Source organism: Phascolarctos cinereus, unplaced genomic scaffold (genome assembly GCF_003287225.1).
Source record: "Phascolarctos cinereus isolate Bilbo 61053 unplaced genomic scaffold, phaCin_HiC Scaffold_5;HRSCAF=322, whole genome shotgun sequence".
NCBI classification, from domain to species: domain Eukaryota; kingdom Metazoa; phylum Chordata; class Mammalia; order Diprotodontia; family Phascolarctidae; genus Phascolarctos; species Phascolarctos cinereus.
The window spans coordinates 2,336,793-2,348,839 of NW_027555958.1; the positions used below are offsets into that span (position 1 = coordinate 2,336,793).

At 51.4% G+C, this 12,047-nt stretch overlaps 1 protein-coding gene across 1 annotated transcript in view; it reads right to left on the reverse strand.

Moving 5' to 3' along the window:
- Window positions 1–12,047, reverse strand: part of MCM3AP (minichromosome maintenance complex component 3 associated protein) — a 36,730-nt gene that overhangs the window by 11,131 nt on the left and 13,552 nt on the right. Inside the window, 8 exon segments of the mRNA XM_020973364.2 lie at window positions 2,511–2,708; window positions 4,614–4,766; window positions 7,332–7,445; window positions 7,566–7,697; window positions 7,994–8,094; window positions 8,855–9,087; window positions 9,503–9,744; window positions 10,480–10,640. Of these exon segments, the coding sequence (XP_020829023.2) occupies window positions 2,511–2,708; window positions 4,614–4,766; window positions 7,332–7,445; window positions 7,566–7,697; window positions 7,994–8,094; window positions 8,855–9,087; window positions 9,503–9,744; window positions 10,480–10,640 (1,334 nt within the window).

A 12,047-nucleotide genomic window follows, 5' to 3' on the forward strand; every position in this document is an offset into this window, starting at 1 on the left:
CAGACAAGGCACCTTCTGCCCACAAGCGTTTAGCGCAGACACAAATCACTGATACAAGTAACAAGAGGTGTAGCTGTTCAATGAAGTTTTGATCTCTGATCACAAACGAGACACAAAAAACATTCACTTGTCAGGGATATGTGCCACTGTCATGAAGACTGCCCGGCACACTGTATGATGTGAAAGGGAGGACCCAGAACTCCTACTGACTCCCCACAGCCAGGCATCAGGGGCCCAAACACCGCTTGACAGTATTTAGTCTAACAGTCCACACGGTAAAGACCAAATGGATGAAGAATGCCTGTTAGGAGTGGTGCCTGGTCGGGCAGGACCATTTGTCTGCATCTTGGACGGGCACTACTGGGGACAGACAACAAGTGGAGGCAAGACGTTAGAAGGAGAAAGAAAAAGGCCTGGGTTGTCTTAGAGAGCTGGGCAGTGTCCTCCACAACCCTAAACTCCGCCCTAAACCTAAAGTCCGTCACACGGAAACCAGTAATCTTTCAGTGATTCAGTCTCGCTACGAATTATGGAATTCTACAATGCGCACGGAATAAAAACTGCAGGTCACCTAAATCAGCCAATAAATACATATTTATCAAGAGACTACTACGTGCCAGGCACATAGTGCTCAGTACCAGAGAAAGAAACAAAGGCAAAACAGACCCTGCCCTCAAGAAGCTTATGTTCTCATGTCCAAAGGACTATCAAACTGTCCAGACCCTGTGACCCAGCAACAGCACTTCTAGGGCTGTACCCCAAAGAGGTCATACAAATGGGAGAAGAACCCACATGTACAAAAATATTGACAGCAGCTCTTTCTGCGGTGGCCAAGAACTGGAAATCGAGGGGATGCCCGTCCATCGGGGAATGGCTGAGCAAGCTGTGGTAGATGAATGTAGTGGAATACAATTGTGCTGTAAGAAATGAGGAGCAGGTGGACTTCGGAAAGACCTGGAAAGACTTGTGTGGTCTGATGCTCAGTGAGGTGAGCAGACCCAGGAGAACGTTACACAGAGTAACAGACAGGTTGTATGATGACTAACATTGCCAGGCTTAACTCTTCTCAGCAATACAAGGATCTAAGACCTCTCCAAAGGCCTCAAGACGGAAAATGCTGCCCACAAAGAAGAAAGAACTATGGAGTTTGAATGCAGATCAAAGCACACTGTTTGCTATTTTTTTTTCTTCTGTTGTGTTTTGTTTCCTCTTTCTGGTGGTTCCTCCTATTGATTCTAATTCTTACCTACATCACTAATAGGAATATATATGTATAGCCTATATCAGATTGTGCACCATCCTGTGGAGGGAGGTGGGAAGGGAGGGGGGAAAAATTTAAAACTCAAAAGCTTATGGAAGTGATTGTTGATAATTCAAAATAAATTAATTAAAAATTAAAAAAAAAAAAGAAGAAATGATGAGCAAGTAGACTTCAGAAAAAACCTGGAAAGACTTGTATGGACTGATGCTGAGTGAAATGGGCAGAACCGGGAGAACATTGTACACAGTAACAGCAACATTGTAACAATGATCAACTACAAATGACTCAGCTCTGCTCAGCAATATAACGATCTAGACAACTCCAAGGGACTCAGGATGGAGAATGCTCTCCACATGCAGGAAAAGAACTGATGGAGCCTGAATGCAGATCAAAGCATGCTATTCTCTTTTTGTTTTTGTTTTTTCTTTCTCGTGGTTTTCCCTTTTGTTCTGATTCTTCTTTCACAACATGACTCAGGTGGAAATGTGTTTAGGATGATTGTACACGCACAGCCTACATGAGATCGCACGCCATCTTGGGGAGAAGGAGGGGAAGAAAAAATTTGGAACTCAGGATCTCATAAAAGTGAACGTTGAAAACTATGTTTACATGTAATTGGAAAAAACAAAATACTATCAAGTGTGCATGTGGGGGCGGAGGGGGACACACAAATAAGTGTCTACAAAGTAACACAAAATAAAACCGCTTGGAAGAGGGTCAGGAAAGGCCTTGAGCGGTGCGTACACCTGAGACAAAAGGCCACAGAACGCGAGTCCTGAGCGTACTGAGCACGAGAAAGACGGCAAAGGAGCCAGGGAAAGCCTGCATGACAGCTGCACGACCAGAAAAGAGAAGGGGGGGGCAGGCAGCTGTGCCGCCCTAGAGGCTCTGGGCAGACCCGCGGGCAAGGAGGCCCACGCGCCATCCGCACTGCCCCAGCAGCGCCGAATGGCGCTACAACAGGAAGCCTGGGCCCTCTTCTTCTTGATTCCTGGCATTCTAAAATCTGTGAGGGTTTTCACTGTGAATCGCTATCCAGCTCTGCCTCCCAGACACATGGGAAACAAGTTACCCAAACTGACGCGCTAAACGCATAAACTGATCTTGCTTGAAAAGTAGGCAGGAGGACAAGGAGAGAACTGCCGTGAGTCCAAAGCCTGGCTGCTCAAAGCTTCGTAGGGCACCAAACTGGGGTCTGCATGCCGGCAGAGACCCTGCAGGTGAGAAGCTGAAAGCCCCCACCTCTTACCTGGTGCAGGAGACCCCCAGCTTCCCTGCGTGCCCCAGATTCAGGACTCCCTTGGCCAGGTTCTCTTTAGCAATCGGACACTCGGCACTGGGGGACAAGGCCTGCAGTCTGTTGCTGAGATCCACACAACAGGGGGCCGCAGGGAATGCTCTCATCTGTCTCTTGAGTTTTTTCCGGGCTATGACAGCTTCTCTCCACCTTAAAAACAAAAACACCCACGTCTGGTGAGGAGGCTGCGAGTCTGGAAAAAAAAAGCTATCAAAGCGCACTGTGACCACCTGACGGTGGCTGAGAAAGTGGGAGCACCGAGGGCACGGAGGCCTCATGTTGGGGAACAAAGGCAGAACGGACATCCAAAGGAAAACAGCTGGCTGGCCACCCCACTGCCGACGCTTCCTTGCACTCACAGATCCGCTGAAAGAAGGCCAGTTTCCACATCGGTGAGCACAGACCCTCCCAGCCTACTCACTCTGGCTCAGCCGCCTCCAGTGCGAACGCTCAACGAGATACCCGGAAGGAGCTGGCAAAGTGACACTGAGGCAGCAATCAGCATCCCCATAACACAGTAACTATCGCTAGAAAAACACTCTTTACTGACCCAAAACCCACTCTTATGTCACGTGGTCATGTCAACAGATGTAGACACTTTTGACAAAGTACAAAATGTGCTATGATAAAACATTAAAAAACATCAGAATAAATGATGGTGTCCGATTATTAAAATGGTGAATAACGTCAACCTGAAACCAAGATCTGGCCTGACCTAAAAAGGAGAAATGCTAAAGGCCTTTCCAGTAAGATTAAGGATAGGCAAGGATGTCCACTGTCACCACCACCACTTGGTGCAATTCTAGAAATGCCAGCAATGCTGTAGCAATAAAATCAGAAAAAGAAACTGAGGGAATAAACGTGGGGAAAGTGAATTATCCCTTTTGAAAGAGACAATGGTTTACCTGAAGAGCCACAAAGATTAAAAGCTAATGGAAACAGTTAAGTCCGGTAATATAAGTGGATATAAAATAGGCCCACACAAATCATCATCAGCCTTTCTGGACACTACTAACCAAATCCAAGAGGAAACGGTAGATAAAGAAATTCCTTTCAAAATAATTGCAGACAGAATAAAATACCTGGGAATCTACCTACTAAGAAACACTGAGCGACCACATGAATAAACCACAAAACATTCATTCAGAAATAAAGACAGCTCTCCATTATCAGAGTGCCATTAATTGCTCACGGTTGGGCTGTGCTCATATAATAAAAATAACAATACTACCTAAATTAATTTATACATTCAGTGTCATGCTGAATCACCAAAGAGTTATTTGACAGATCTAGAGAAAAATAACAACAAAACTCATCTGGAGGGGGAAAATAGTCAAAACTTTCAAAATAAGTAATGAAAACAGTGGGAAAGAAAGGAGTCTAGCAATACCAAATCTAAAACTACACTACAAAGAAGTAATTGTCATTTGGTACTAATTAAAACTAGAAAAACTAATTACTGGGGCAAATTAGAAACACAAGAAGCAAACCAATGTCATTGCATAATGTTTTCAATAAGCCCAAAGACTCCAGCTACTGAGATAAGGACTCAGTATCAGTCAAAAACTGCTAGGAAAACTCCAGCCAACATCTCCCACTATATCCTGGCTCCAAATGAGGGCAGGTACCAGACCTAGACTTGAAAGGTTACATCGTCCACAATCAGAGGGGCAGAGGTCTTGACCAAGATCACAGGACATAAAAGAGACAATTCTGATTGCAGAAAATAGAAAAGCTTTTGCAAACAAATTCAATGCCACTAAAATCAGAAGGGAAACATTTAAATTGGAAAAAATCTTTAAAGCAAGTTTCTCTGCTAAAGATCTGACATCTAAGACACAAAGGCAATTACTCCAAATATATGAGAATGGGAATTCTGGAAAGACTCATGTGAAGTGATGCAGAGTAAAGTGACCACTGGTGATTCTCAAGGACCACTGATGAGGCGTGTCACCCACCTCCTGATGGACTGGAGGACAGAAGCGGACAGAAATGAAGAGCGAGGCCCTCTGAAACACTGAGGAGACGCTCTCTGAGGTTGACGTGCTCACTCACCGCTGCAGGTATTTACAGAAGCACTGAAGTTCCTGCAGGGTCTCTCGGGCACTCTGGAAAATCTCCTCCTCTAAGAACAAGTCCATGAGACGATCCCAGACATCTTCAGAACAACGGGCCACGCGAGCCCTCCTCTCTGTCTCCACCGCACTCCTAGAGAAAGACAAAGGCAGAGACGCCTCAAGCCCTCTGAGTAGACACTGGACCAACCCTCCTCGGCAGGGCATCTACTCTTATGAAGAGTCCCATATGCTGATCTCAGAACAAGAAAACAAACCCAAAAGGCACTTCCACTGGAAGCCACGAGAAATACAGAGATGTGGCAACCCCAGCAAAAAGAACAGTGGTCACACCATTTAGTTGTGGGGCTCTCAATCCCCAAGGATCCCAAAGAAAATGTTATCTTTGGACAAGAGAGGTGGGAGGGAATAAGCATTTACAGAGCACCTGCTGTGTGCCAGGTGCTGGGCTACGATTTTGACAAATAGGATCTCATGGGATCCTGCCAACAGCCCTGTGAAGTAGGTGCTAGCCGCAGCACAGAGAGTAAGTGATTTGCCCAAGGTCACTTAGCTCATGATCATCTAAGGTCAGATCTGAACTCAAGACTTCCTGACTGCAGGCCCAGCACCCCGGGCATGGCTCCACCAGTAACCTCAAGAGCACAGTGGCTTCTTCTTCAATAACCCCCTCAGCGTGCACAAGCGGAAAGACACCACTCAGATGGGACAGCTCCAGCTGACCCCAGATCCCCACAGCTCACTCATGGGGAAGCCAGGACACTCAAGGTGGGACCTGCCTAGGGGTCACCCGCAGGGCCCTTGGCCATCCTGACCTCCGGTCTAGCACATGTCCTCCCATGGAGGGTGAGGCCTTCACCTGGGCCAGGAGCATCCATCCTCGCGCCCCTCAGCTCTGTCACTGTAGTCCCCAAGCCCCCCATCTCCATCAGGATGGGGAAGTGCTTCCCATCAAGCATTCCTCCATGGTGGGGGGTAGGCCAGGGGGACCCCCACCAGTTCTGAAGTGCTGCAAGCCTTGCCTCTGGCCCCTCAGCTAGGAAGTGTTGAACCCAGGGTGCGCTGCCCCCAAAAGCAGCACACGAACCACATCTGTCTGCTTTAACCTCGTCTCCTCTGCACTGCCTACTCTTCCTTCCCACGGACACATGCAGAGCCTGAGCTTTTCCTCCACCCATGTGGGTGACAAGGAGAAACGACAAAAACAAGCTCAGCCCTCGAACCCGGACGAGATGAGATGAAACGTAAGCCCAGCGGCCCATCACCCGACCCGGCCAGGTCATGGCATCGGCTTCTCCCTCTGTGCAATGCGAGGCCCCTCTCCGCTCCCAGATTCTCAGCCTTCGACATTTAGTTGGGGGGGGACCACACCAGAGTCCCGGGAGGGTCTGTGCTGAGAAGAGGGTGAGGACTTTGCAAGAGCCACGTTCTCTCAGCTTCCCAGCAGGCTGTGCTCATCTCTGCCCCTCACTAAGTCACAGATAAAGAGAAAACGTGCACAGCTCAGCAGCTCCCCATCATCTCACAGACAAAAAAACGACACGCTCTTCCTCCAGTTCAGACGGAAAGCCCTCGTTCCAGAGTTTGCTTTTAAACGGCACTGTGACAAACTGCAAACGGTCTACATGACCACTTGTTCTTGCTGCTGTTTGGCTAGGCAATGGGGTGAAGTGACTTGCCCAGGGTCACACAGCTAGTGAGTGTTATGTGTCCGAGGTGGATTTGAACTCGGGTCCTCCTGACTCCAGGGCCAGCGCTCTATCCACTGGGCCACCTGGCTGCCCTAAATAACCATTTGTTAGCCATTGATTTCCTATCTAAATCAACTCCAAAACTCATTCACCCTGTCCAAGTGAGCTCAAGAAAGGTGCTTCCTAGCTGGGGAAACACGCACGAGTCCACCCCGGGCCTCCGTTTCCTCACTTGTAAAGTAAGGAGCGACCTATCTGCATCGCCGACTTCCCCGGGGGGGCCTCTGTGAGGCCAAAGGAAAGCCTCAGTGTCAGGGACGAGCCCCTTCCTCAGCAAAGGGAAGCAAAGATGTCACTACGTGGGTGGCTGCTCCTAAATTAAGCAACTGTACCTGGCAAAGGAAAGGCAGGGTGGCGGGTAGAGAAAAGTCCGCCGCGGGGCCATCATACCTCTGGCACCCCCACCTCGGGCTGCTGCCAGGCCAGTGGGCACCTGTGGTCAAATCTCCTCCCCTGGGAGTTCTCTACTCCAAGGAAAGCATGAGTCTGACCCCGCCAACTCCCAACTCCTGTCAGAGAGGACAGCCTGGAGCACAGCCACCCCGTGGGGTGACCCGTGGCGTAATTATTCCCAAAGACCATGAGACATTGCAGCAGCGCCCTCACTGCAGTAAGCACATTTTTCCTCCATTGTATTCCCTCGGGGCTGTTCCCGTGGGCCCCCAGATCCCAGCCAGGCCCCAGCTCTCCCGTGGCTCAGTTGCAGATCGCGCAGAGATGCCCCTGCACTCTAGGAGAGTACCCCAGAGGCAGAGCTCCAGGGACCACTCCCTCCCTGGACAGAGGCCGAGTCCCCCACTTGGGAAGAGGCAAAGTGGGCACTGAGCCCAGGGGCCCAAACTCCAAGACCAGCAGAAGAGCCTGGCTTTTGTGAAGACGGCAGGACTACGGAGAAGCGGGAAACCCCTCCCTCCCACAGCAGCAGCCCCACTCCAGCTCTCACTCACTTCAGCTCCCGCGAGGAGATTTCCCGCACACACTCGGCCACCACGAGGTTCAACAGCTCGGCCGCCAACACCTGGCTTAGCTGGGCCAGCAGGCGTTCTCTCTCACGTCTCCGTCTACCAGAGGGAGAGGAAAGCCCAGAGGGGGATCACTGAAAACCCCGCCAGCGTCCGGGACAGGGCCCCTGCCAGCCACGGACCCAACACCTCAATCCCGTCAGCAGGAGACGACGTTACCTTTGCTCTTGGGCTCTTCTCTCTACTTCCTTAATTCTTTCTCTTTCTTTGTTCGCTTCTTCAGCAGCGACCTGCCTCAACATGTCCGCTGTTGTTGCGGCCAAGAGTTCCTCCGTGGCCATCTTGGAAGCCCTAGACAAAGACAAATGCATCATGCCATCTGGCCCTCTCCAAGCACCACCCAACCCTGCCCAGAGCCTGGGACACAGGCGCCGGGACAGGCCTCCCCAGGCCGCCGGCTCTCCCTAAGTCAGTCCCACTGGGGCTGCAGCTCCTACCCTCTGAGAGGCAAGAACAGGGGCTGCCAGAGTGCTGTTTTGAGGAAGGCTGGAAGGCCATGGGAGGCAGCTTATAAGAGATGAGGGAGAGAGAGAGACTCAGAGCCTCCTGGCTCAAGGACAGAAACCTCTGGGAGCCAGCAAGCGTACCCCAAGGCTGCAGCCACGTAGGCAGCTCCGGCCTGGCCAATTTCTTTGCAGTAGCTTCTGAGGACGTCCTGGATGAGGTCTTCGACGACTCCCACAAGGTCCTAGGATGAAAAAGAAGATAAATGGCCCCATCTCTTTGGCTTCGGTTGCATGTTCAGCACACGAGTTTGTGGCAGGCCTCTGGGCAGCTCCGTGTTAGAGGCCGTCCCCTTCTAGGACTCATGGCTCGGTGAGCATCAGAATCTCCTTTTGGCTCTCTGCCTTCTCGAAAACAGAGTCCTCCAAGTGGCATTTCAAGGCCCCTTCCCTCCCTCTGCTCCCCTCAGCATCCCCGTTCTCTGAACTTCTGTCCAGGCTGTCCCCAAGACCCAGAATGCCCAGCCCCCTCACTGCCACCTCCTGGATGCCCATGGCTACAGGAAGCCCTCCGGCATCCTCCTGACATCCCCCCACTGGGAAAGCCTTCCCAGCTAAGGCCCCTCCCGCCGATGCCCTGTATCTTGTAGGTACCTAATTACTGACATGTTGTCTCCCCATTAGAATGGAGGCTCCTGGAGGGCAGGGGCTGGGTTTTCTGCCCTGTGCGGTATTCCCACTCAGCAGGCCTCTGTTAAATGGTAACTGTGCTAAGACACAAAGAAAGGCCCTAGTGATGCCTGCTCTCGGGGGGCTCACGCTCTATCCGGGAGACAACGCGCAGACACCGGGCACAAACCAGACACGGACAGGATAAACTAGAACAAGAACCTGACCCAGGCTTGCTCACTGACTGACCAAGTGTCCTAAAGGCAAGGCCTCTGGCTGGGACACCCCTCCTACCACCTGCCACGGAGTAAAGGCAATACGGCCCTTCTTCCGTACCATGTCAGTGTAAGTAGGCCGCGGCTTGGGAGGAGGTGGCTCAGGCTGCCCGACGGGCTGGAACAGAGATGACGGGGCAGCCGACGGGGCAGGTGCAGGGGCTACGAGGGCTGGCGGTGGCCCGGCAGTCTGGGTCTGCAGCGGCTGAGCCGGGGGAACGAGCAGGGGCTGCGACGGGCCACGGAATGCCAGCACCTCCGTCCCAGGGTTGGCTTCTTCCACCTTCCCGCCTCCTGAAGGAGTGAAACGACAAGGACACAGCACCATGGAATACTGCCATTCACACTGAGCACAAGGAAGCATGAAGGCCCGGGGGAGGGGAAGGCAGAGGACCCAGAGCTAGAATCATGGCCGGCTGGACCCCAGCAGAACCCAAAGAACTGGGACCACTTCCAACATCCACCATGAAGGCTATCCAAGCACAAAGCCAGGATGCAGCTTTCAAAAGCTTCTCCAGGGAATCTCAAAGGGACGGCACTCCCAGAGACAACACGGCACAGGGGAAAGGGCATGGGCTCTGAAGTCAAGACCTGGGTTCGATTCTCACAGCTCCGCACCTTATTCCCTATGTGACGCTGGGCAGGTCCCTGAGCTTCCTGTCCTCTGCAGCAGTGACCCTGTGACCCCACAATGGCCTCTTTGACTCACCTCCACCATCCACGCTGGGCTTCTGTCCACTCGGAGCAGGCTCAGGGGCCGCGCTCTCCCCCACATATTTGTTCTGTGCATTGAAGCTGCACATTGGGATGTGACAAGGGATGGGGGGTAGCAACCCCCCATTCACCACTTCTCCCACTGAGACAGTGAGCTTCTCTGTGATAAAAGTGCACTTCTTTGCCTTGGACAAGCCCTCGGGTTCCAAGAACGCAGACCGATTAAGCTCAACACAGCTGTCCCCAAAACAAACAAACCGAAAATCAAAACCACCTAAAAAAACGGCCACCTTCCCAACACAAAGGGGCAAAGGCCGAGCTCCATCACCCAAAGGGGCCCATCACTGCATTCCCTCTGAACTTGTGAACCTGGAACCTCCTGAGTGCAGGCCAATCCTCTCATAGGAGGGGAAGAGGCACCCTTCGGTTGACCACATGGGGCCCTCCGCTCCTGGGCCTTCAACAAAAAATGTGGTCCAAAGAATGTCTAATTTCTACTAGAGTAATTGATCCACAATTTGAAAAGGCAAAGATGAACTATAAGCATGGTGCTTACACAGGACGATTCATCCTGGGCCACCTTCTAGTCTGCGTGGGCTCTCCTACCTGGACCCAGGGTCTATCCACACAGATCACAACCCATCTATGACTTAGCAGACTGTCTTTAAAAGTGGGCTAGGCCAACAAATGCATCTCATGGAGTCAAGCTGGTAACAAGCCTCTCCACCCTTGGTGCACTGCTCCTTCAGTGGGTCTGTACCTGGAGTGCCCCAACCCCCAAGCCCAGCAGCAAGACAGCTGAAAGATCCAGGCCATCTCTGAGTCACTACGAGGCATCAGAAAGGGCAGGAGGGAGGGTCACCGATCAAGGCAGGGGGGCCCTAGCGACAGAGGCGGGCTCCTGGCAAAGGTACCACTAACCAAAGGAAGGAGACGCTCAAGACAGAGCCAAGAGCTCCTGGGAGTTCTCACCCATCAGACACACTCAGGCCGTAGTAACTCAAGAAGTCGGTCGCTTCCTCAGCGTCTCTGAACAGTAACATGGGCACCAGGTTATCCAAGGGAAAGCTGGTGGACCTCTGAGTGCTCACCGTATAAGCCACATTGAGAGCCCGCAATGCATCTTTGCGGATCTAGAAGAAAAACGGCACCCATCAGGGCAAACATCCAACACCCACAGACGCGCCGGGACCGTTCTGAAGCAACGGTCACCCACTTAGTGGGCTGTGCTGTATCAAAGGAAGGGAGTTTCTTCTCCTGATCACCAACTGCTCCTGTGCTTCATCAAATGAAAAAGACAATTTCCTGCAAACCACACCAGCTATTTGGCTTGGGAACAAATCCTTCTGGGCTATTTTTACTCACATGAACAAGCCTCACAAAAGGGAGAAATCTGCCCCCTGGACACACGGCATTTTGTGCTGAAGGTCATGAAACATACACTCTCCCTCTTCCTCAACAATCTGTTAATTCCCAAACAGTGACCGAGTGAGGGAGCTTTTTGATTTGAGAAAGTAGAAAAATCCAGCTGACATCACCCTTCTCAGACCCCCAAAACAGACCCAAAAAACCAAGTACTCTCCAACACAACAGACATTTCCCAGGCACTAACTCCTGTAGGGTAGGTGCCAGTGCATCGGTAGCTTGGGAACATGTCCAAGAGATGTCTGTAGAGTTAAAAATCTGACTTCCAGATTCTAAGCCCAAGAAAGGCTGGAGATGAAATTTTAAAAAGAAAATGCTGCCCACTCTGCACAGAAAATTCTAGTGATTGGTGATCTGCTGCCACTCCCAACTCCTGCAGAGCCCAACAGACTAAAAGCACCGAGTGTCCCGTGAGTGCGTCTGCTGTGCTGGGCAAGGGACCAGCTTGCTGGGACTCTCCTCTCCTGGGCCTGAGATGCTTCTTTTGTCTTCGTGGGTCTCCACGAGGCTGTCACTGATGGCATCACCACGAATCACAGGATCAGAGCTTCAGAAAAGCCATGACAGATGACTAGCCCAGAACAACAGAAATCTGAATACTGCCTTAAAATCCTAACCGCCAATAGAGCCAGCTAACACTTCCAGAGCACCTATTCAGCCTTGGGCTAAGCACCTCACACTTATCATCTCCCAGGATCCTCACGACAGTCCTGGAAGATGATTGCTACGATGAGCCCCATTTTACAGATAAGGAAACTGAGGCAAGAAGAGGCAAAGCCCAAGGCCACAACAGAGAGGAAGTGCCAGAGGCTGGTTTGTGGCTCAGTGCTCTACCCACCGTACCACCTGGCTGCCTAAAAACCACAAGCTGGCATTGTCAGTGCTGTGCTGTGCTTTTATCTGTTTGGTTAAAACTCTCCCAATTACCTTTTAATCTGGCTCAGCTGCAGTGAGTTGGACAACTCAGTCTAACCCAACCCTTCATCTTACACATGGAGAAACTGAGGCCCAAAGGAAACGGCTCATTCAAGGCCTCCTGGCAGTGCGTGGGAAGAAGAGCAGATGCCCCCCCCACATTCCTGGGCCCACAGAGAGCACTCTGATCTCCAGAATTT